The sequence below is a fragment of the Lissotriton vulgaris genome, chromosome 2_1 (assembly GCF_964263255.1).
Source record: "Lissotriton vulgaris chromosome 2_1, aLisVul1.2, whole genome shotgun sequence".
In the NCBI taxonomy this organism is placed as follows: Eukaryota; Metazoa; Chordata; class Amphibia; order Caudata; family Salamandridae; genus Lissotriton; species Lissotriton vulgaris.
Window position 1 is genome coordinate 672,470,262 of NC_141687.1, and position 26,290 is coordinate 672,496,551.

General features: G+C 48.6%; 1 protein-coding gene across 1 annotated transcript in view; it reads left to right on the forward strand.

The window, feature by feature from the left end:
• TCP11L1 (t-complex 11 like 1) overlaps positions 1-5,326 on the forward strand; it is a 233,844-nt gene extending 228,518 nt beyond the window's left edge. Inside the window, exon 10 of the mRNA XM_086955862.1 lies at positions 3,050-5,326. Coding sequence (XP_086811988.1) covers positions 3,050-3,261 — 212 coding nt within the window. The 3' untranslated portion in view covers positions 3,262-5,326. The remainder of the gene's footprint in view (positions 1-3,049) is intronic.
• The last annotated feature ends 20,964 nt before the right edge of the window (positions 5,327-26,290 follow it).

Genomic DNA, 26,290 nt, shown 5'->3' on the forward strand with positions numbered 1-26,290 from the left:
GACATGTACATTAAGTCAGCAAACGATCATGAACAGAGGTGAAATCAAATTATCGTAACGGTTTATGACCGACAAATATTCCACAATGATATATAAAACGATAAATCTCCTCATGAAAATATATGTTGATAGAGATTGACACAGGTTCTCTGAAATAGAAGGTGGAGTCGACGTTTCGGTCTTGTGGCTTCAGTCCTTCAGACCATCTTCAAGACAATAGTGTATGCTAGAACACAATCTTGCATAAGTTATAGAATGCGGCCAGAAACCATGCAACGAATCAATGGTCGCAAACATCGATATTGACACTGATCGCTATGGTGCATGTATATATTTAAGGTCAGCTCAATCAATCATGCGACACACACTGATCACTATGGAGCATGTATATATTTACGGTCAGCTGAATCAATCATGCAACACAGAAGAGCAATCTTCCATGCCAGATTGCTCTCCTGTGTCTCATGATTGTTCATTGCAAACAAATTGCCTTGTTGACACCTATTACCTACTACAGGGGGTAAGTATCATGTTCTTCTTGAAGAATCTCCTAACCCTAGATTCCTTACTTTAGATAAGATACCCCAGCAGTAACCTCCCCAGAAAAGGGGATGCAAACTGATTTAAACCAGAAAGTCCTGCTGGACCGAACGAGTAACGCAGTAGTTGCAGCCTTGGATGTTGAAGTGAACCTCAAGCCTTTTGGATGCTACTACTTTGCCATTGCTTAGCAGATTTTAATGCAGAGTACAATCCATTGAGAGATGGTCCTCTTCTGCACAGCCGTGCCCTTCTTTGCTCTGGTGAATCCAGTGAAAAGCTGATCATCAAGTCTGTGTTCCGTTGTTACGCTCAATATAAAAATGAAGGACTCTCTTTGGATCAAAACAATAGCGCCTCTCCTGCTCTTTAGAGAGGTGAGGGGGGAGCAAAGAACTTCAGAAGGATGAGCATCTGACTGATGATAAATGCCCTCAGACTGACATGAAATGGACTCACCACATCAGGTAGGAAGTAGGCACACGTTTGGAGAAGCAGTTTGTCCTGGTGGAAGGTAGTGTACAGCGGATGAACCATGAGGGCGTGGAGCTCACTCGCCTCCACCCGAGCTGATGTAATGGACACCTTTCAATGCCAAGCGGATGGTCTGAAACCCCAACAAGTTGATGTGCAGCCAGGTCCACATGCACCTACTCCAGAAACATGTCTTCAACACCGAACCTTTGTCGACACGCTCCTGAAGGTTAGAGGCCTATTTTGGATCCAACTCTTACATGGTATGCAAAATGTTCCCCATGACCCTGACGATAAGGAGGCAGACAATCTTCTCCCGCCTCATTGTACAGGCTCTTCTCAACCACTGTTGCCATTCAGTGAGGCTCTTACAAGCATAACCACTTGGTCCAAGATGTGCTTGGTTTCCCCATCAGTTGACGTGTTTCCAGATGGCATAGACCGACTCCAAATGATCCAGATTTTCTGAAAAGGCATCATACACCTGAAATCTTGTTGGCATGGACAGGAAAGTTCACTTTTAATGCCTTCCTTTCAAATCCTGGCAAACAAGTTGAAACATATTGAGGCCTTTGGGGACAGATGTTTTTTTCAGCTAGGTTAGCCTTGAGAACCTTAAACGCAGTGTGCCTTCTGGGTAGGAACACCCATCTACATGGGGCATTGCCAGCAAGATCTTGCTGACCATCCTGGAAGACGGGTCAGCCTCGTGGGTCAAACAATACATGATAGGCAGGATACGGTGAAGTATGTCTTATGTACTGGTTTCAACACAACAGACTGTGTATCTAGGGTTGTGCTTAGGAGGCACATCTGGGTGTGATTAACCGAAATTTCTGTTGATTCCCAAGCATCCCTTATGGACATAACTTTTGATGCCTCTAGATTATTTGGAGAGAAGGTGAATTTCTTGTTTGAACGATTCAAGGACATTCTAGCCACAGCATGATCCTTGGAACTCCTGGCTCTTGCCAACAGTTCCACCACAGGAAGTTTTGGAGCTATTCCAGGGAGCTAGGTTACAGGCAACACCAACCATCCCTTCATGTTCAGCAGCAGCAGGCCCAGTCCTTGCAAGTTAGGTTGTGGGGGTGGCCCAATGCGGTTACACCAGAAGGGTGTTTAATTGTTCATAACAGCTGACAAAGATAGTTACTTATATCAGCTTTTTAAAGAATCAGTGCTTGAGCTGTATTATTTTAATGTTCTTAAGATTTAATTTTCTTGTTATATTTAACACAATATTCAAACCCATTGGGCTGTTCGGCATATTAGTTCTCTTATATGAGCCACAAATACCAAGGCCCCCTTTGTCAATATACTAGGTTTATCAGTAGCAGTTTTCTGACAATATTAGCGCGTTGTTTCGAATAGACTGTTTTTTGCCATGCACAGTGGTGTCCAAATATTTAATAGTGATTCACTATTATCTCGTGAGTTAAATTACGGAATGCATCTTCCTAATGTCTCGATGGAGTTGAGTTTGATTTAATACTGTGTATTTCCTCTACTCAAATATTTTGGATCATTTTAAAACCATGACGTCTTATTGCTATCACCTTTTTATGTCATATTGCAATGCAGATTATATTCACATGCCTTAATAAATGTCACAATAATAAAAACATTTTATTTATTGGTGTAGACGTTACAAAAACGCTTCAATCATCCAGATGAATCTGCTCTTAAGAAATTTTAACCACACCGCTTGATTGGCTTGAGGCATTGATCCTTATATACGATACATAATGACGCATTGATCCTTATATGTGATGCATAATGACGCATTGATCCTTATATGTGATGCATAATGACGCATTGATCCTTATATGTGATGCATAATGAAGCATTGATCCTTATATGTGATGCATAATGAAGCATTGATCCTTATATGCGATACGCAATGATGCCGTGTTAAAATATAGTGGTAGCTTGCAATTCAAATTTCGAGCAATTGGTGTAGAAATTTGAAAAACAGAAGGGGGCTATAGCGAAAAGATCAGCATCTGATGATGAATTTGTTTGTCTTTTGCAGATTCTCGAATTCAGAAGTTTTTAGAGAGTCACCTTTGTGCAAGCCAACAAAAAACTGTTCCTGTGCTTCCTGGCGGTTTGGGGCCCATTCAGAAAGAACTTGAGGAAATAGCCATCAGATATACTCGTTTTGTCAATTATAACAAGATTGTGTTCAGCCCTCATTATGATACGATCCTCAGTAAGATACTTCATAAGGATGATTCACACTGAGTAGTAAAATCGCCTGAAGTATAGTTTGATCATTTATGTGCTGCTTAGACAACAATCGGTTTGATTGTTGTACAAACTGGTTGTTTACGCTTGTGAAAATAGCTCAGTATAACACATTTTTATACCTGGAAACCCCACTGATCATGAGGTCAAAGATATGTGTATTCCCTGTTGTTAAGAACTAGGGTTTACACAATGATGGAATTCTTTAAGTATTTCCAATTATATAAGATGAAAGAAGTGTTTTTGCCACCCTTCCTTCGACTGTTTTGGGACACCAAATTATGCAGCGTAGTCATTCAAATGTATTAAAAAAAAACAAAATTTAGACACATATATCAGTCATGAATCAGGTTAGTTTGCTGTTTCTGATGGTGGAAAGCAATTCTAAAACATGACTGAGCAGAAACGTAATATTTTTTGCATTTAGACCATTTTATCGAGCAGGGGAGGTTTTTAAAAAAATGTTGCTTTTAAAAAAAAGTTTTTCCAAAGAGATTTTGTTTTTGCAAATGAAAGGATTAGCAATATTTATACTGTGGAGCCTCTTAGGTTATGACGTGCTCATCTCCGCTCTGTCCAGCGGTAGCCTGGAGCAACAATTCTTATAGTGAAGCTGGATCAGGATGGATAGTTTGGTCTAATGATACTTAGTCTGCTGTTGCAGTAAACCAATTCACTGCTTTTTGCGACTTTCCAAAGCAGTTTTTAGGGATTTCACTATTAAACATTTTGAAAACAGTATTGATTACACAGCGTGTATCATGTCCTGCAAGCGCTGTAGACGCTGGTTGAGTGTTTTTGCAGTGACCCTTATTGCCTTTCATTTCAAATTGCTTGCTAAAAATCACACACAAATATTGTTACTACACAATTTTTCTGTCCCTGAAACCTAATTTTCCCTTTGGTAATAGGGAATGTCTTGTGGTCTTTCCAGCCATCATACCGTGCAGCATTCCAATTTGTGCACTATGTTGGCTTCATAAATTCCTCCAGGTTCCACCCGGGGGGATTTGCATGGGTAAAAACCTGCATTGAAGGGCCCTTTGTGTGCCGATATGTGTGCATGATTTTCTACTTTGCGCTAACTTCATAATGACGTTTTAAGAAGAATAGAATTCTGCTTTCTCAAGCCGGTGTGATGGCAAATATAAACCATGGGGTCTCTATGCTCTAGATCATCGGGCCATAGAAGATTCTGCTTTAACACAGAAATTAGCTTTTCTAATAAACAAAATGCTAAATAATGCAGTTATTTTGAAGTTACGCCTCTAAATATGTCGTTACTAAAAGTTTCTGCCTTAAATGTTTTATTGTGTCCTATTTTGAAAGGATTTTGTTGTAGACCCAGATTGGGGGTAGCTTCATACTATTTAATGTAACTTACCAAGCTAAGGGCAAAGCCAAGAAAAGTAAGTTACCATGTGTATTACTTAAAAAGGAACTAATCTCTTTTGCTGTATTGAGCGGTTATATAAAATCCTGTTTTCACAGGATTATGTTGTAGGCCCAGATTGGGAGAAACTTGATGTAATGGTAGAGCTAAGAGCAAAATAGGGAAATAACTGTTTACTTACTCAAAATTAAAATTTCATGAATGTAGTATTCTTAGAATAAAGGCCAGTGTTTACTTTGCCCTGCCCTTTTCCCTGCAGCTAGGACAACTGTTTGAAGTTACGGAGCACTGTGCTGTCCTTTAGACAGTGGTGTTACTACTGGTGGGGATGACTAAATGTTAGGTTGGAATGTGAAGTCGATATTATCCCTCAATGGTGGAGGGTCATTTGTTATTGCACATTTTTATTTTAAACTGCTTAATTTTTGCACATTCTATATCCTTTTCCTGCAATTTCCATGCAGTTATAGAACATATATATCTGTCTATATCTTTCTATTTAACACACTTTACAGAGTACACATTTTATGTATTACTGCATGATTGTCAGGTGTTGAAACCCTAGTTTATAACGATGTGCTGGGTTTAAAAATGCATCCTCTTCCTTTGAGTGGTACAAAGTAGCAATTGTGTTGGTCACAAAATGATTAAATTAATTTTAACATCTTGTGTGAGCGATATCTGCTTCAGTCTTTTCTATGATAACTAAAACACAGTGTGTAAAAGCAGTAAATGCACAGTCAAATTATTGGTTATTTTGTCTATTAGTAGATGCTTGACTTTACCAGAAACAAAAAATATATTCACAAGAAAGTAACAGTGAAAATGGAGTAATTTAGAAAGTGATCTTCTTGCACGTGGCAATAATTTATAATGTCTGGAAGTATGCAGTATTCTTCTGTGGTGATACTTTCAAGTACCTACCAACACAGCCAAGAGGAATTTCCATTTGTGAGTAGGTCACGAAATGGAGATGTACAGATTTCACGTGTGGTAAAACAACATCAACCCTTTATTCCCCATTCTGATAAGTAAAATCTGAAACCCTGCAGTACAGCTGCCCCAGGAAAAAAACATAAGGTGTGGTAATGGATATTCCCGTGGACAAATTTACCACACTCCATTATGGCGGTCCTGGATTGAGGATGGTAATCCTCTGGAACAGTTTATGGAAGCAGTGATCGCAATGTCCATATAACAATTCGGAAACAAGAAAGTTTAAATCGTATTCCAAACTTATTTTTAAGCAGTTTCTTTAGACCACTTTTGACAAGTAATAGTTCACTCGGCGGTAGCATGTTTAGGCAGATCAAGAACTTGTAAGTTATTGTTTATGATAGGTAGTGCTGGCGTTGAACGTTCTGGAAGTGTGAACCATAAGGTCGATGTTGTACAAGTCCTGGGACAATTCTAATCTAGACCATCTTTTTGATTTTGATTTTTTGAATCATTTTTTACAACTGGGAGCAAGTGGTGCTTTCTCAGTACCTGAGAAATTTGTGCTGCTCTAGAGGTCCTTGTTAACACAAGGAGGACAGAGCGCTGAAACTTTTCAGACACAGATCTGGATTGAATCCATCATCATTCCTTAGCTCACCTCGCCATCCCAGTTTAGACCTAGAAATCCTTGTTACCAGATTGACATTATTTTCAACTTTCTATTTATTGATTTATTTGGTACTTTTGTAATGTCCTGCAAGTAACTTTTTGTTTACTTCAGAGCATAATATGGGAATAACACACTGTCCAGGCTGAAGAAAAAGATGTAAAGATGTGGCTGTTTCAGGCTGTGAAGGCGCCCATGGCAGATGATCTCGGGTTAGCAAGTCTGAGTAGTTCGATTTCCGAGCATTCGCTGAAGCGCAAATGGTCCAGTTCATATCTCAGGACGGAGTTCAGGGATTTCTAATCGTGTACCTTGTACTCCAGGGATCTGAGTACATTTGATTCAGTGAGCATTGTTGGATCCGGTTGGAAATCAATGAGAGACGGTTTCTGGCTGGTGTGTAACGTGCAAACAACCAAAAAGCAAGGGATTAAGATTGACAGTGGTATGGGAAGTAGTCAAGTGTAACTTTCGTTATTGTATCTCTGTTCCTCTATAACATTTATGAGACCTATTGTCATAAGCTGTATATTATTTCTACACAAAGTGAGGCATGTTTTTCTAAACCTTTTAATTGCATTGAATTCAGTACCAGAGAGTAAATTACAACGATCAGAGTAGGTTTCTACTCAATACTGCACAAGACATAGGAACCCAAGCAGCGGCCAGATAATACCAGGACACACAATGTGCAGTTCATTATGCAGCGTATTAAATTTGGCTGCCGTGGGTGATCTTCTGGCGTTGTTGGGCGTCCCCCCACCCCTCTCTAATTATGAATCATTTATTCAGCCTTTGCCCGGTAATTCATTCCGCTGAGCCCACCGCACAGGAGGCGCTGCCTGTTCTGCGAGTAGCACTCCCTCTCTTTTGGATATAGGATGGCCCATGCCTGCCAGTGCATGTCTTGCCCATGGTCCCACCAACCGCTCCATTGTCCCTAATATTGCAGTTTTAAGGTCTGGGCTATTAGTTGTCTGTTTGACCTTTGCAAAGAATATTTATTTATTTATCTCCAGTGAACTTGTATGTGTGGGCATTCCCAGATAATATGATAGAGCCAATTGTTTTTCCGCAATTAGTGCACAACGTGTTCGTGGACTGTAGTATGTCCTATGATAGTAGTTAAATTGGATCATCCAGAGTTCGGACAAGATAACTGTAGTACGAGCTGCCAACTTGATCACTTACCAGTCATCGTCATCTAATTCTCTTAGGTTTTGATTCCACAGGGCTGCTGTCCCAGTTGGTGGGTCTGGAGGGTTTAGAATCAAAGACCTACATATCCTGGAAATCCCTTTACAGCCAAGTGACTCCATTATCATCTTGAGTTCAAGTTGTTCGAAGCTATTGACCGCATCTCAACCCTCCCACCTGATCTGAATTGAAACAAGATAAAAAGTACCAACTGAAAAAGTGTAGGTTGCCGCACTAGGCCCTCACCACCCCCTACTAATGATTAGTCTCTGGGTCAAGTGCCAGATGGGGCTCCATCCTGGGGCCGCAATGATCAGAGCCTGGTCCGGCTTCCTCAGTGCCTCTCCTCTGGTATATTCAGGGGCTCAGCTAGGGAAGAGCACCTAGACTTCCCTGTACACACCATATTTAGAGGGCCAGCAATTTTGACAGCATACACATGCAGCTTCCTCAACCTCACTGTGTCCCTGATGACATCCTCTTCTGGGGTTGCAGATACCAGAGCATGGCCCGCTCTACCTTCTTCAACTCTCCGCCAATGTCATCCAGGCCGCACCAGAGGGGGGTGGCCCAGATCCCTCCACAGCCACCATGTAGTCATGGCCGCTCCCATACCGAGACAGTCATTGCACCTTAGCTGGACTCCCTGAACGAAAGTAGTGGGCACTGACAACTCATCTCAAGCCTTACACCGGTCTGGCAGTTGCAGCAGTGATTCTTGTGGGCAGGATGTTGCTGAATAGCTGGAGCTGGCATGGTGGGGCTACAATTGGGGACCGCGATCTTGCACTTCTAACTATGCCCCCCTCCCAGCCCATTCTGTCCATGTTGGTATGGCAGGGCTCAATGCTCATTTAGAGTGTTAGCACCTTTTATGTAATTTGATAGCCAGGTGAATAACTGTGTCAGCTGCAAGACTATAGAAACCTCTCCTTTGTTCTTCCTAGTGTATTTAGCTGGGCACTTGAAGTCTGCAACCAACATGGTTGAGAGCTTCAGAATACCTCAGCTAAACAGAGAAAACTCTGCCTCGATTGGGCCCATCCACGTTTAAGATTTCCTTTCTTCTAACGACTAGCCAAACAATCCATGGCAAAGACAATAAGTACTGCTTTGGCAAGCTTGCAATTTATTTTGATTTTATTTTTGAAAACCTATGCATTATTCAAAAATGAATACATAAAGGAGTGACCCACCGGCCTAGGTATGCCAGCCTTGGCGCTGTGGTGCACTTTTTATCTGAAAGAAACAGGTTAGTATTAGATTCCTTACCATAGAATATCCCCAGGCGTCATACTGGATCTGGAAACTTTTACGCAGCAGTACCCCTGCGCGTCGGTAGGCGTCGTCTGCGGCTCCGCGTCCATCATCTGCGTCGTTTGCACCGGGATGACGTCGCCGGAGTACTTAGACGCCGCCCTCCCGCGGGGCCTCAGTTCTTCTTTTTTCCGAGCCAGCTAAGCGCAGATCCGGAGAGGTAGTACCCTTTTAGTCATTTTTTACTAAAACGCTGATCTTTTTGATCTGTTTGTCGAGTCGATTGACTCTGACGGTGCCGGTAGGGATGCCCGGGTTCAAACCCTGCTCCAAGTGCAGCCGATTGATGTCGGATACCGACCCCCATCGCCGGTGTCTTCAGTGTCTAGGCCTCGACCACGACGACCAAACCTGCTCCGACTGCTGAACCCTGACGTCCAAGGCTAGGCAGGAGCGGTCCCGCAAGCGGCTTGAGCTCCGGCAGTCGGCCGTGCGCCGTTCAAGGTCCTGGTCCCACAGGAGGTCGAGGGACCGGTCGCCGGGTCGGAGCCCTCGTAGTTCCGAGAATCGGCATCGGTCTTCGGGATCAAGATCCACAGGTAAGAGGCATGAGAGGTCGGAAAGGCGTCATCGCTCTCACGACCCACCCCGACGTTCGCGTGACGCGGCCGGGGATTCGGGTGACACCACCCACGCGTCACCGCCTGCCCCATACCTGACGCGACGCCAGAGGATATCGAGCGCTACCTCATGGCCATGAGGTCTCTCCATCCTCCGCCGGGTTCTGTTGCGCCTTCGAGCCCAGCGGCCCCGGCTGGGGGACCTAGCGGGTCGGGTGCTTCGGCTCCGACGCCGTCGGGTGCTTCGGCTCCGACGCTGTTGGGCACTTCGGTCCCGGCGCCGCAGGCCCTCACTGGATCCGGTTCCGGACCCGGGTCGTCTCCGGTCGACCTCACCGGCGCCGGCCCCTAGGGTGTCGCCCCCGGCGCCGCCTCCGGGCGACGCCGTCCCCGATCCTGCCCACGATTCGGTTCCGGCGCCGCTCTCGACGTCGTTTGGAGAATTTTACCTCCACGAACTGGCCCCATCCTTTGAACCTGCATAACAAGAGATGGGTGACGAGGGGGATTGGGAGGGGTTTGAGGACCCTCTTGCACAGGAGTGTCAGTCTCAGCAGAACTGGACAGGTGAGCTTGGGACTGCCAGTGGGCTGGACACCTCGCCAGACACTGGTTTCATCTCCCCTCCCACCATGGCTACGGAGGAGAGGGCTTCCTACAGTGTGGTGCTGACGCGGGCGGCCAAGGCCTTGGGCCTGGAGCTCCCCGTCGCGGCCGTGAGGACTAACCTCCTCACTGAGATCCTTAAACCGCAGTCAACTCGGCTGAGCCTCTACTGCCGTTTAATGAGGCCTTGTCAGACGTTCTTTTGGCCACTTGGTCCAAGCCTGCTACAGGTCAGCCTGTAGATAGGAACGTGGCCAGACGCCACCACCCGGCTCCGGGCGACCCTTCCTTCCTGTCCACCCACCCCACCCCCAAGAGCCTGGTCATCCAGGCCTCCAACTCCCAGAACGCATTCCCGTCGGCCCTGCCCGATCGGGAATCCAAGAGGTACGAGCAATACGGTAAGAAGGTATTCTCCTCCCTGAGTTTGGGACTGTGGTCAGTCAACACCGCGTGCCTCTTTGGCCGCTACACCCGCTCTCTGTGGGACACGGTTGTGGACGTGCTGCCAGAATGTCCAGCGGAGGTCAGGACTAAATTCACCCAAGCCCTTGCGGAGGGTCGAGAAGCAGCATGGTTTTCTATCCGGTGTAGGCTGGATACCACCGACTCACTAGACAGAGCAATGGCAACGACGGTGGCGATTCGTCGCCACGCCTGGTTGAGGTCCGCCAACTTTTCGGCCTGTGTCCAGAACACTCTTATGGACATGCCGTTCGATGGACGTCGCCTTTTCGGCGTCAAGGCAGACCATGCGCTTGAGCGTATCTGAAAGAGACACGTTAGTGATAGATTCCTTACCTTAGAATATCCCCAGGCGTCAGACTGGATCCGGAAATTTTTGCGTAGCAATACTCCTGCGCGCTGGTAGGCGTCGTCTGCGGCTCCGCGTCCGTCGTCGGCGTCGTGAGCGCCGGGATGACGTCGTCAGAGTATATAGACGGCGCCCATGCGCGCTGACGTCAGTTCTTCTTTTTTCCGCGCCAGCTAGCGCAGATCCGGAAGAAGCTCTACCCCCAGTCACTTTTTGACTGAAAACTTTTTTGATCTTTTTGATCCTCTATTTAGTCGATTCTCGACTTTTGGTGCCAGGGATGCCCGGGTTCAAGCCTTGCTCGAAGTGCGGCCGACTCATGTCGGTCACGGACCCCCATCGCCGGTGCCTGAAGTGCTTAGGCCTCGACCACGACGATCGAACCTGCTCCGACTGCCGGGCCCTGACGTCGAAGGCTAGGCGGGAGCGGTCCCGCAAGCGTCTCGAGCTGAGGCAGTCGGCCCCGCGCCGCTCCAGGTCCCGGTCCCGGTCCCACGGGAGGTCGAGGGACAGGTCGCGAGGTCGGAGTCATCGACGTTCCGGGAGTGGACACCGATCGTCTGGTTCCAAGTCCTCAGGTAAGAGGCATGAGAGGTCGGAGCGACACCATCGATCCTCCGACCCGCCCCGTCGCTCGCACGATGCGACCGGGGACTCGGGCGACACCGCCCACGCGGCTCCGCGGGAGTCGCAAGCGTCGCCGCCTGCCCCACACCTTCGGGTCCCTGGGCACGGCGCGTCGCAGGAGGAGGTCGAGAGGTACCTCATGGCCATGAGGGCCCTCCCTCCTCAGTCGGTTCCCGTGGCGCCTTCGGGCCGATCGGCTCCGTCTGGAGGTCCTTCCGGGTCGGGCGCTTCGGCCCCGACGACGTCGGGTGCTTCGGGCCCGGCGCCGCTGGCGACTTCGGTCCCGGCGCCGCGCGACCTCGCTGGATCCGGCTCCGGATCCGGGACCTCGCCGGTCGACCTTACGTCCTCGCCGGCGCCGTCCCTTCAGGTGTCGTCCCCGGCAGCCGATGTGGTTGCCGACCCCAATGCTTCCTACGGTCCTACTCAGGAGTCGGAGGGGCGCCGCTGGGCGCCGATTCCGTCGGCCTTCGGAGAGTTCTATCTCCACGAGGAGGCCCTGGCTGTTAATCCTGGTCTCCAGGAGCCAGGTGACGAGGAGCAATGGGAGGGGTCCGAGGACCCTCTGGCACGTGATTGCCAGTCGAATCAGGACTGGACATATGAGCTTGGGGAGGCCAGTGGTATTGATACCTCGCCAGACACTGGATTTACGTCGCCCCCGACTGTGGCTTCGGAGGCGGGTTCTGCTTACAGTGTAGTGTTGACGAAGGCAGCTAAGGCCTTAAACCTTCAGCTCCCCGTCGCGGCCGTGAGGACTAATCTCCTCACTGAGGACCTCAAACAGCAGTCCGGCTCCGCGGAGCCCCTCCTGCCGTTCAACGAGGCCTTGTGTGACGTTCTTCTGGGCACCTGGTCCAAGCCCGCCACAGGCCCCCCTGTGGACAGGAACGTGGCCAGACGCTACCGCCCGGCACCGGGCGACCCTTGCTTTTTGTCCACCCACCCCACCCCCGAGAGTCTGGTCATCCAGGCCTCCAACTCCCAGACCGCATTCCCGTCGGCCCCGCCCGACAGGGAATCCAAGAGATATGAGCAGTTCGGGAAGAAGGTCTTCTCGTCTGTGAGCCTAGGGCTACGGTCAGTGAACACCAACTGTCTCTTGGGCTGCTACACCCACACTCTGTGGGACACGGTTGCGGAGGTGCTGCCACAATGCCCTGAGGAGGTCAGGGCTAAACTCAGCCAAACCCTTGCGGACGGCCGAGATGCGGCACGTTTTTCTATCCGGTGTGGGCTGGATACCACGGACTCACTGGGCAGGGCGATGGCAACGACGGTGGCGGTTCGACGCCACGCCTGGTTGAGGTCCGCCAACTTCTCGGCCGATGTCCAGGCCACCCTCCTGGACATGCCGTTTGATGGCCGTCGCCTCTTCGGCGACAAGGCAGACCATGCGCTGGAACGTTTCAAGGACTCCAGGGCCACGGCCAAGTCCTTGGGCCTTACGGCCCCACGCCAGCAATCGGGTGCCTTTTGCTCCTTTCGTGGCCACGGAAGGGGCGCCCCACCACGGACCGCCAGCCACACGCCGCAAAATATCCAGCAGCGCGGTGGCGGACGTGGGAACCGCCGCGGCGGTGGTCGGGGTCAGCGGCGAGGCCAGTCCACACCTCCCTCAGCAGCCCCCGCCTCAAAACCTTCCTAGTCCGAGTTTTCAGGCCCATGTGACGCCTGTGGGAGGCAGGGTTCGCCATCACCTCTCCCACTGGCATACAGTCACTTCGGACAGGTGGGTGCTGCAAATTGTCCGAAGGGGTTTCTCCCTCCCCTTCGAGTCTTCCCCTCCATCCATGCCACCTCAATACCACCGTGTGTCGGGGGATCACTTGCAACTTCTGCAAGAGGAAGTTTCGGCCCTCTTGGCCAAGAGGGCCATCGAGCGCGTTCCTGGGCCAGAAGTAGGACGTGGCTGTTACTCCCACTACTTTCTGGTACCCAAGAAGGGCAAAGGGGGCCTACGCCCTATCTTGGATCTGCGGAACGTCAACGGCTTCCTCCGGACGGAGAAGTTCAAGATGCTCACTTTGGCTCAGGTCCTGGCTGCCCTGGACCCAGGAGACTGGATGGTAGCGTTGGACTTGCAGGACGCCTATTTCCACATCCCCGTCCTGCCGGCCCACCGGCGTTACCTGCGGTTCACGGTAGGCCTAGAGCACTTTCAGTTTACCGTGCTCCCCTTCGGCCTTACCAGCGCCCCACGGGTGTTCACGAAGGTGATGGCGGTGGTCGCAGCCCATCTGCGCAGGCAAGGGGTGTCAGTCTTCCCCTACCTCGACGACTGGTTGTTGAAGGCGGGCTCGCCCCAGACAGTCGTCAGCCACCTCCAGACTACGGCCGACCTCCTGCACTTGCTGGGGTTCTCCATCAATGTGCCGAAGTCACACCTGTGTCCCTCTCAGAAGCTCCTTTTCATCGGAGCGGTTCTCGACTCGGCACAGTTTCGGGTTTACCCACCCGAGCAGCGGGTTCGGGATATTCAGGCTCTGATTCCTGTCTTCAGACCGTTATCCCGGGTCTCGGTCAGGTTGACGCTGCGGCTTCTGGGACTGATGGCCTCCTGCATCCTTCTGGTGCGTCACGCCAGGTGGCGGATGCGGGCTCTGCAGTGGGACCTGAAGTTTCAGTGGGCCCAGCATCAGGGCAATCTGTCCAATCATGTCCTGATCTCGGAGGGCACTGCGAAGCAACTGCAGTGGTGGCTCACGGACCGCGACTGGGTCAGTGGCAGACCCCTCTCTCTACCCCAGCCGGAGCACGTAGTTGTGACGGACGCGTCCCTCCAGGGCTGGGGAGGCCACATGGGAGAGGCGGAGATCAGAGGCCTCTGGTCTCCGGCGGAGTCCCGGCTCCACATCAACCTTCTGGAGCTGCGGGCGATTCGTCTTGCACTGAAGGCATTCCTCCCCTCTGTCAAGGGGGGCGTAGTGCAAGTGTTCACCGACAACACCACCGCCATGTGGTACTGCAACAAACAGGGCGGTGTGGGGTCGTGGACCCTTTGCCAGGAGGCTCTGCGCCTCTGGCAGTGGCTGGAACATCAGGGCGTGACCCTGGTGGTTCAACACCTGGCAGGCTCTCTGAATGCCAGGGCGGACGAACTCAGCCGCCGGTGCATGATGGATCACGAATGGCGTCTGAACTCGGACGTGGCGCAAGGTCTCTTTCGACAGTGGGGAGAGCCTTGGTTAGATTTATTCGCCACAGAAGAGAACGCGCAATGTCAGCAGTTCTGCGCGTTGGAGTTTCCAAGGCGGCACTCGCTCGGAGACGCTTTTCGTCGCGAGTGGAGCTGCGGTCTGTTGTACGCCTTTCCGCCTATACCACTTCTGCCCAGAGTGCTGAAGAAGATCAGGCGCGACCGGGCCCAGGTCGTCCTTGTGGCTCCGGACTGGGCACGAAGATACTGGTATCCCGATCTACTCAGCATGTCAGTCGATCCCCCGATTCGTCTGCCTCTTCGGGAGGACCTTCTGTCGCAGCAGCAGGGGACGGTCCTGCACCCGAACCTGTCCAGTCTCCACCTACAAGCTTGGAGATTGAGCGGCGGCAGTTGAGGCCATTTGACTTGCCTCCCGAAGTCTGTGACATCATTCTGGCAGCCAGGCGTCCCTCCACGAAGTCGGTATACGCCTGCCGGTGGAACAGATTTGTGGCATGGTGCGCAGCAAAGGCTGTGGATCCCCTCTCTGCACCCCTTTCGGAAGTGCTGCTCTTTCTTCTTTCCCTTGCCCAGCAGGGCTCTGCTCTGGGCACTCTTAAAGGGTACCTTTCTGCTCTTTCAGCCTTCTTGAGGCTACCAGATCAGCCTTCTTTATTCAAGTCCCCTATTGTGAGTAGATTTCTGAAGGGCATCACGCACATGTTTCCTCCTGTTCCCTTCGTGATGCCCCAGTGGGACTTGAATCTGGTTCTCACCTATCTGATGTGTGCTCCCTTTGAGCCACTTCATAACTGCCCTCTTCATCTCCTTACTCTAAAGACGGCCTTCCTGGTTGCCATCACCTCTGCCAGGAGGGTGAGTGAGCTCCAGGCTCTTTCTTCTTCTCCACCTTTCCTGTCTGTTCATCCTGATAAGGTGGTGTTGCGTACACGACCTTCCTTTCTGCCCAAGGTTGTCACGGCCTTCCACATCGGGCAGTCCATCACCTTGCCCACCTTCTTTCCGCCTCCGCATCCCTCGAAAGAGGAGGAGAGGCTCCACCGTCTGGATCCAAAACGTGCGCTCTCCTACTACCTAGACCGCACTCGCCAATTCCGGGTGGATGACCAACTCTTCGTTGGTTACGTGGGCGCGAAGAAGGGAAAGGCTGTACACAAGAGGACCATCTCCAGGTGGATCATCTTGTGCATCCAAGCATGCTACTCCATGGCGAGGAAGGAGCCCCCGGCTGGATTGCGGGCTCACTCCACTCGGGCCACGGCAACGACAACTGCCCTGGGCCGCGGTGTCCCCCTGCAGGACATCTGTCAGGCAGCCACGTGGGCCTCGCTGCACACGTTCGCAAGACACTACTGCCTGGACAGTCAAGTCCGGAGGGATGGCTTCTTTGGCCGTTCCGTCCTCCAGGACTTGGTGTGATATTGGTTCGCAGACCCACCACCGGGGTTGGTATTGCTGGGGTATCTATTCTAAGGTAAGGAATCTATCACTAACGTGTCTCTTTCAGATGCACAAGTTACTACTTGTGTAACGATATATCTGTAAGAGACATTAGTTAGTGATAGATTCCTTACCGCCCTCCCATCCTCCCCGTTCTGCGAACCGATATTTAGGGTTAAGGTCATCCCCTTTCAGGGCCCTAGTTTCATGGCACCAGTGTTAGTTCTATCATGGCTCTGCGTATCTGGCGCGGAAAAGCTGTGTTATCAGAACTGACGTCAGCGCGCATGGGCGCCGTCTATATACTCCGACGACGTCATCCCGGCGCTCACGACGCCGACGACGGACGCGGAGCCGCAGACGACGCCTACCAGCGCGCAGGGGTATTGCTACGCAAAAATTTCCGGATCCAGTCTGTTGCCTGGGGATATTCTAAGGTAAGGAATCTATCACTAACTAATGTCTCTTACAGATATATCGTTACACAAGTAGTAACTTGTGCTTTAAGGACTCCAGGGCTGCGGCCAAGTACTTGGGCCTCTCGGCCCGCGCCAGCAAATGGGTGCCTTTCACTCCTTTCGTGGCCAAGGAAGGGGCGCTCCCACACGTGCTGCCAGCCACGCACCGCAGACTAACATCCAACGCGGTGGCGGCCGTGAAAACCGACGTGGCGGTGGACGGGGACAACGGCGAGGCCAGTCCACACCTTCCCCCGCAGCATCCGCCTCTAAAGCTTCCTAGTCCATGCTTTCAGGCCCATGTGACGCCAGTGGGGGGCAGGGTTCGCCATCACCACTTCCACTGGCGCACTGTCACTTCGGACAGGTGGGTGTTGCAAATCGTCCCGAAGGGGCTACTCCCTCCCCTTTGAGACAACCCCTCCAGCCATGCCACCGCAATACCACCACGTGTCAGGGGACCACATGCAACTTCTGCAAGAGGAAGTTACGGCCCTCTTGTCCTAGGGGGCCATCGAGCACGTTCCTGGACCGGAAGTAGGGTGTGGTTGTTACTCCCACTACTTTCTGGTACCCAATAAGGGAAAAGGGGGCCTACGCCCTATCTTGGACCTACGGAACGTCAACGGCTTCCTCCGGAAAGAGAAGTTCAAGATGCTGACACTGGTTCAGGTCTTAGCTGCCCTGGACCCAGGAGACTGGATGGTAGCGTTGGACTTGCAGGACGCTTATTTCCACATTCCCGTCCTGCCGGCCCACCGGCGCTACCTAAGGTTCACGGTAGGCCACGAGCACTTTCAGTTTACCGTGCTCCCCTTCGGCCTTACCAGCGCCCCACGGGTGTTCCCGAAGGTGATGGCGGTGGTCGCAGCTCATCTGCGCAGGTTAGGGGTTTCAGTCTTCCCCTACCTCGACGACTGGTTGTTGAAGGCGGGCTCGCCCCAAACAGTCGTCAGCCACCTCCAGACAACGGCAGACCTCCAGCACCAGCTGGGGTTTTCCATCAATGTGCCGAAGTCACATCTGTGCCCCTCTCAGAAGCTCCTCTTCATCGGAGCGGTTCTCGACTCGGCACAGTTTCGGGTTTATCCTCCCGACCAGCGGGTTCAAGATATTCAGGCTCTGATTCCAATCTTTCAGCCTTTATCCCGGGTCTCGGTCAGGTTGACGCTGCGGCTTCTGGGGCTGATGACCTCCTGCATCCTTCTGGTGCATCACGCTCGGTGGCGGATGCAGGCTCTGCAGTGGGACCTGACGTTTCAGTGGGCCCAGCATCAGGGCAACCTGTCCGACCATGTCCTGATCTCGGAGGGCACTGCGAGACAGCTGCAGTGGTGGCTCACGGACCGCGATTGGGTCAGCGGCAGGTCCCTCTCATTACCCCAACCGGAGCACGTAGTTGTGACTGACGCGTCCCTCCTAGGTTGGGGAGGTCACATGGGAGAGGCGGAGATCAGAGGCCTCTGGTCTCTGGCGGAGTCCCGGCTCCATATCAACCTTCTGGAGCTGAGGGCGATTTGTCTAGCACTGAAGGCATTCCTCCACTCTGTCCGGGGGAGCGTAGTGCAGGTGTTCTCGGATCGCTATGTGGTACTCCAACAAACAGGGCGGGGTGGGGTCGTGGACCCTCCGCCAGGAGGATCTGCGCGTCTGGCAGTGGCTGGAACATCAGGGCGTGACCCTGGTGGTTTAACACCTGGCAGGTTCTCTGAACGCCAGGAGGGATGAACTCAGCCAGCGGTGCATGATGGATCTTGAATGACGTCTGAACTCTGATGTGGCGCAAGGCCTCTTTCTGCAGTGGGTAGAGCCTTGGTTAGATCTATTCGCCACAGAAGAGAACGCGCAATATCATCAGTTCTGCGCGTTGGAATTTCCAAGGCGGCACTCGCTCGGAGACGCCTTTCATCGCGAGTGGAGTTGCGGTCTGTTGTACGCCTTTCCGCCTATACCACTTCTGCCCAGAGTGCTGAAGAAGATCAAGCGCGACCGGGCCCAAGTTATCCTTGTGTCTCCGGACTTGGCACGAAGGTACTGGTATCCCGAGCTACTCAGTATGTCTCTGGGTCCCCCGGTTCGGCTGCCTCTTCTGGAAGACCTTCTGTCGCAGCAGCAGGGGACGGTCCTCCACCCAAACCTGTCCAGTCTCCACCTACATGCTTGGAGATTGAGCGGCGACAGTTGAGGCCATTTGAATTGCCTCCTGAAGTCTGTACTGTGATTCTGGCAGCCAGGCTTCCCTCCACAAAGTCGGTATACGCATGCAGGTGGAACAGATTTGTGGCATGGTGCACAGCAAAGGCTGTGGATCCTCTCTCTGCCCCTCTTTCTGAGGTTCTTCTCTTCCTTCTTTCACTTGCCCAGCAGGGCTCTGCTCTGGGCACTCTCAAGGGCTACCTTTCTGCCCTTTCAGCCTTTTTAAGGCTACCTGGTCAGCCATCTTTGTTCAAGTCCCCAATTGTAAATAGGTTTTGGAAGGGCATCGCACACATGTTCCCCCCCTGTTCCATTTGTGATGCCTCAGTGGGACTTGAACCTTGTTCTTGCCTCTCTGATGTGCGCTCTCTTGGAGCCACTTCATAACTGTCCTCTTCGCCTTCTTACTCTGAAGGCTGCTTTCCTGGTCGCCATCACCTCTGCCAGGAGAGTGAGTGAGCTCCAGGCTTTTTCTTCCAAACCTCCTTTCCTTTCTGTCCATCCGGACAAGGTTGTGTTGCGGACAAGACCCTCTTTCCTGCCAAGGTTGTCACATTCTTCCACACCGGGCAGTCCATCACCTTGCCCTCCTTCTTTCCACCTCCGCATCCCTCAAAGGAGGAAGAGCGGCTCCACCGTCTGGACCCAAAACGTGCGCTCTTGTTTTATCTCGATCGCACACGACAGTTCCGGGTGGATGACCAACTCTTTGTTAGTTACGTGGGCGCTAAGAAGGGACGGGCGGTACACGAGCGGACCATCTCTCTGTGGGTTGTGTTGTGTATCAAGGCATGCTACTCCTTGGCTAAGAAGGAACCTCCTATTGGGCTGAGGGCCCATTCCACTCTGGCCATGGCAGCTACTACTGCCCTGGGTCGGGGAGTCCCCTTGCAGGACATTTGTCAGGCAGCTACGTGGGCCTTGCTTCACACATTTGCAAGACACTACTGCCTGGACAGTCAAGTCCGGAGGGATGGCTTCTTTGGCCGTTCCGTCCTCTAGGACTTTCTAGTGTGATTATTGGTTCGCAGACCCACCACCGGGGTTGGTATTGCTGGGGTATCTATTCTAAGGTAAGGAATCTAATACTAACCTGTTTCATTCAGATGAACAAGTTACTCTTACCTTCGGTAACGATATATCTGGAAGAAACAGTAGTTAGTATTAGATTCCTTACTGCCCCACCCATCCTCCCCGTTCTGCGAACCGATATCTAGATCTGGCGCAGAAAAGCTGTGTATAAGAACTGACGTCAGCACGCGAGGGCGGCTTAAAAGTACTCCGGCGACGTCATCCCGGCGCAAACGACGCCGACGACGGACGCGGAGCCGCAGACGACGCCTACCGATGCGCAGGTGTACTGCTACGCAAATATTTCCGGATCCAGTCTGACGCCTGGGGATATTCGAAGGTAAGGAATATAATACTAACTACTGTTTCTTCCAGATATATCGTTACCGAAGGTAAGTAACTTGTTCGATAGCTGGAAGCTGAATGTGAATTACATTTGAATAGATCAGTGAAGGATAAAGGATAACTAAAATCCTGAGTTTGTATTTATAAACATGTGTATTTTATTCTTATGTTTTCTTTAGAAAACATTATACAGGCGAGACATCAAAAACCTGTTGCTAGGCTAAATCTAAAATAAAGGGAAACTATGGACTGGATATAGTCCCTATCTGTTCATTTTCTTTTGCTTTACAGTTGTGTGCCAGTGCCCGATTGTTTTATGAGGTGTTTTTGTCTGGTGAAGTAGTAACTCCCGGTAAACCCGAAACTATTGTACAAATTTATACAAAAAGGAAGTAATTGGATGTACCCCTTACACTAGCACAAACTTTCGCTATTAGATGCATTAAGTTGACTTTGTGGTAAAATCGTAAAAGTTTTTCACCTGTCATTATGTGTGTCACTACCTTAGTCTTACTCAATCTTAGAGCTGTGCTTCACAGTATGGACTGTGTTCTGTTGAGGGGAGTCTTGTAGTTAGTATATTTTGTGGTAGTTTTATTGATGCTATTTTTCTTCTTTATTCTGCTAACACTCCTGGCTTTTATTGTGGAGCCTGTCGGGGATCATCACTGCAAGTTAATGTTGAGAAGGGAGTACGCCAGGGATGTTGCTGGCCCCCACTCTTTCAAACATCTAGTAATAACCCAGACGGCTACTTAGACTCACAGATTGAGATTGCCAATTTGATAATGGTTACTCTGTTCCATGCCTACTATAAATCCAGCATTTTCGAGGATCACGGTCTACTGAACAGACCGACATTCCGATTTAGGATCCTTTTGAACTGGACGACTGCTTCATTCAGCCGCACGGTTCCCACACAGAGTGACAGCCAGCGGATCCCTCGACCCGGCTGCGCCCAATCTAGCCTTCATCCATCCATAGCCAGGGCGGGGCTCCGTTCCTGCGCTTCATTAAGATCCAAACACGGGACAAAGATAGCGGATCACCGGACCCTGCCTCAGAGAAAATTGGATTTCTCCTCCCCCTGCCGGTTCCAGATCAGGGCTCCGCTTTTGGACCTATTCTTGCATCCCTAGATTGACTCCTGCGACGGTACCCTTCCTCGACTGTCCACTCCTTTTGGTTCATCCATGGCATAACGGGGCTCCGTTACTGCGCCTTCACTAAGCTCACTTTCTTCATTCAGCAACCCGGTCCTGATGAAGATCCTAAACCAATAGGATCGAAACGCCATCGACCTCTAAAACAGCGCAACTCATGGCGCAACACACCCTTTGGTTCCATAACTAATTGTAAATACCCATTCACTAAAGAGGAACCAGCTACTCTATATGTATTATCTTTGTTTAATTTGCGCGTTTCGCTGTTCTCTCACCCATATGTCACTTGTGCCGTCACAGTTTGTCTCACGATCACGTAGCACACTAAGCCCCCTTGGGTTGCCATAAGCATTATTGCCTCCAGTGCTGTTTTTTCAACATCAACAAAAATTTCAATATTTTTCCTAATTGTTCTGATGTAAATATGTTTCCAAATATATAATGCTAAATGCACTTCTAAATCAATTGAAATCCTGCATCTCTCTTTTATGTTCAGATCTTTTGTAATGTCTTGCACGTACGAATGTTTCTGTTACCAAAGTAAATCCAGTTGAGATATTGTTGTTCTTTACACATATGCACCCAGATCTCAATCTGGTCTATGGGTTATACTCCTGTTGTCTTTTCCCATACTATAAACGTATGACTGTGTCTTCAAAGCAAGGCCATAAAATGCATTGCATTACCTTTGTATATTTTTCAAGTTTATGTAAAGGAAAGTAAATGGAACCTAATGCTCCGAAATACAAGATTCTCATTATGAGCAGTAAGTGTTTCTGAAACTATTTATGTGGGCTCAGTGGCAGTATAATCCAGACTGTTAATGAGTTCTATTAGCTTAACACAAGTTTTAATAGAAGCTGGACTTGGGATAGATAGACCACTCAAGTTGTCGCAGCCTTAGAGTTGGAAGTATGCAGTTGCACTTTATCAGTATCTTTAGATGCCTAAATGACAAAGATAGCTGCTGCTGCTACACATAGAGCAGAAGTATGAGGTTGTTCCAGCTGCCACTTTGCCCCAGCAAATGACTTCTTGAGGCGAGTTAGAAATCTCCCAAAATATTCATGGCTGCACTTAATTTGTTTGGAATTGGGTGTTGGAAATATTGTTCGAAGTGTAGCCATCAAACTCCTTGTATTCTGTCTTAAATTGTCAACCAGTCCAGATGTTTCAGTGCACTGCATGTGGCTGAGAGAAGTTTATCTTGTGAGCGGACCCTAAAGCTTCCCAGGATAGTGCATGTTCGGAGAATATTATTTGATATTGGTCTGGACGAAGTGTGGGCCAATACTAATCTTTTAAGGAGTTACACTATTACAAGTCATATAGTCTGTGACATAGTATTAGTAGATCATCTAAATTACATTTGTTCAGTTTCAGTTCAGTCCAGTTTTATTAATAAAGTGCATAGTCTGTTAAAGCCATTACACATAAATATACATACAATCATTACAATAAAAGAATAAGAGAAAGTAGCAATACAATAGACAATTGCTGGATTGAGGTAATAAGAATTATTACTGAAAGTGGCCGATTACCATTATTACTGCAGTTTGTGAAATTCAGTCTTGCTCTCACAAGTTTTAGCACTTACTGTTGCAACAAATAATTGCTCAAATGTTACTACCCTTATATTAAGGCACATGTATTCAGGCTTAAAGCCCTGTATAAGTGCTTGTCAACAATTTTTTACTCCAACTTGGATGAAGGAGCCTCTCAATAGTTTCCTTCTTTCAGGGAGCAAGACAGGCCCATATTATATGAATCATCGCCTCCTTTCCTATTACACAGAGCCTTCTTTCGTATGATCAATGTTTATAATAGTCTATGATTTGAGTGCAGGGTATTTATTTCCTTCCAGACTTGAGCAGACACAGTGTTGATTTTGGCCTGGCCTGGCAGAATGGCTCATTTTGAGAAAGGCACTTTTAATGGCCCAGCTGTGTTTTATGAGGTTTCATTCAAGACGCACCTGGGCCTGCATGATATGGGTTGTAATTTTGGAGCTCTGCCGATAGGCCTTGGCTTCTAACAGGTCTAATGGTTTTGCCACCTTTTCTCCCACAGTTTCAAGGCCATATGCTATGTTAGTAATAGCTTTGCTGCTATCATTTTTTGTAGTGGCCCAAGAATTGGGCCATGCAAGGTTTTTGCTAGGAATTTCATTTGTTAATCATCAATAGGCCCAAACGGTCTGTCATAAAACTGTGCCTGGCTTAGAAAAATGGTTGGGACAAATAACTTAATCACCAATGAGAAATACTTCTATTGCTCTGGGATTAGGTAACTACTCTTGTCTTGTTACAGTTCTAGACAGTTGCCAATACTAATGAATGCGTGCGAAACAATGTAAAGATGAAATTCACTTTCTTATTGAACTTTCTCGATTTGATACCAAATTATGAAATTCGTACTGTAAATATTTTAAAATATCATTCTATCTAAGGTTGAGAAAAAAAGCACTAAGAATTGTAGAATAAAAGGGAATTTTTTTCATGTGCAATTTTATTTGCGAATTATACTGTTAGGGTCTGGTTGTGTAGGGAAAAGACTGTTATAGATGACTTTAAGAGCAAATATCTTTGCTATCTTTTCTTATTTTGAAATAAATATGATTTTATGTATTGAACTCTTTGATGATTTATAGGCTCAGAAGTAAGAAAGGTTGTTTAATGTCCTTTGTTAAGGCCATTGTCAAACTACCCATAGGCATGTATTCAGTGCTTAATGACTGCTTTTGGTTGTATATTTGAAGGATTGTTTATTCTAATGTGTTTAATTCTTATATATATGTTTTTTGGAGAAAAGAATTCTGAAATAAAAGTTATATGATGATGACTACCTAAACCACTTTGAATTATGTTCTAAAGCTCTGTGCTTGTAGGACACTCGATTTTTAGGCTACGGTGAAGAAAAGCTGTAGTCTTGTTGCGGGTTGTGGCAAAGTTCCCACAAAACCAGAACAATCTAATTCCCAGTAAGTTAAACAAGGTTCAGTGATGAATCCCAGGCTCCTAATTTGCTGGGCCTAAACATTAAGGATTCCCTTGGAGAAACTTACATATGGTACATGTGCAGCAACACCAATATAACTTTATAGTTAAGAAATAAATATGTTATAAATGACTAAGCAGTATAGTTAAGATGAAATGTGTTGATTTAAACCTAGAGAAAAATCAAGAATGTGATAAAAACAAAACTGTTAATCAAGACAACAGTGTCTTGCTTTCTCTCTGCTCTTTTCCAGCATCTCCCAAACTCGGCACAAAGCCAGCCTACTTATGCCACCAGAGGAGGGCAGGTTAACCATCATACTGTGAATGTTTAAGCTGTGGCTAGAAAGAAAATATGATACATTTTGTTTACCTAGAGATGTGGGTTAGGTGTAGGGAAGGACGTACCTGTAGTCTACTGTACACTACTCCTTTAACACTGAGGCCACCTGCTCAGTTTCAGAGTTCAAATGAGATGTGAAGTAGGACAGGTAGGGGCCCCCCATAGGGGAATCCGCCCAGCAAAGAGGAATAGGCGTTTAGCGAATACTAAACCAAGTTGAAGCATGTAGTATGATAGCTTATGAAACATATAAGAAGTTCAGATTATCAAAGAACAGTCTTTAATTGATTTGTCATCCCTATCTGCAAATTTGATGCTGATAGTGTTCTCAGAACAAAGTTGAAAAAAATAGAGGTTAAGTCAATTTCATGTACCTTAAAATACATGCTGGGGGAATGGGACCGACCAGTTTTTAAGATTGCCATGGAATTGGGAAGCCCCTGGTTGCATTTCTGACACAGGTACATAAAAAAGTTTCTGACATTGGTGGTTTCCTAATCTGGGGCCTTCTGACATTTCCTCAGTCTATTCTGCATGTCATTCTTTGGCTCTGGAGATGTCTAGTCTCATGTTGGCAACTTTATATTTGTTCTGTTCTACACATAAAAGGAGTGTAACTGCCTGGGAAGTACCAGAGACTATGGTGAACTGAGGGTAATGTGTAAGAAGCGATAACCTAAAGAGGAGCTGTGGTGAGCATGTGCAAGCTCAGGGGTATGCTGACAGAAGCCATGCCAGAAATCAAAGGAATTACTACTCCCAAGTGGTCGCTGTAGCCCCCATGACAGGGTCTGCTGGACCCATCGCTCCTGCCCCAATTGCAGTCATGCAAGCATCCCCCCTGAGCTTAGACTGGTGGGCCAACTCCCTTGTTGTTTTATAGATTCCATTTGAAGTGGGCTGCTGTTCGTACCAATATCTTTCCTTGAGGAGTTTGCCCTGGATGACACTGTGATGTGTGCTAGAGAAAAAAAGAGAAAAGGAACTTCTTTAGACTGTGTCGAGTACTGTCTAGAGGTGTCCATTAAAAACCACCAGAGAGGAGCTTTTGGGAATCCAATGACAGATGGGGAATGGATTCTGCCCTTAACTCATATCAGAAGGGGTAGGCAAGAATCTTGAAGGCTACAGTGAGGAAGATAAGAAGATGCCAGTGAGGGAATGTCTGCCGCCAGCTTTAATTTCAGATTTGAACTTTCTTCAGATGTGTACACGTTTTGTGCACATTTACAGCTGACTTACTAAAGTGTCAGATATGTCAATCTAACTACAAAACCTGATTTAACTTCAATTATTCTTCACTGAGGCATATACAGCCTGTTGCACCAAACAATTAGCTTCGAAGCCCATGGTGTAGAATTGTATTAGATGCAAGTTGACAAAATATTTCCTTTCAAGCTTGCTTTCAAATTTGTGTTGTGGAACAAAACATTGTGCACACTTACAACTGACTTTGCAAAGTGTATAATATGAAAAATGGTTTGCTATTTTAGGGCTGGGCAAATGCAGCTGGAGGCTGGTTAGCAAGTCCAAGCTGCGCAATGGTCAGAATATTAGATGTTCATACACCAAAGGTGGTTTCCCTACAAAGATTCTGTATTAAAACTGCATAATCGTATGTGTTGAAAGCTGCAGACAGACCATTCATCACAAATCTGATGCTCCCCTTGCCTGTCTTTGACAATATTTTTCACTCATATCTTTCAGGGCTATTTTGCTTCCTCTATAAGT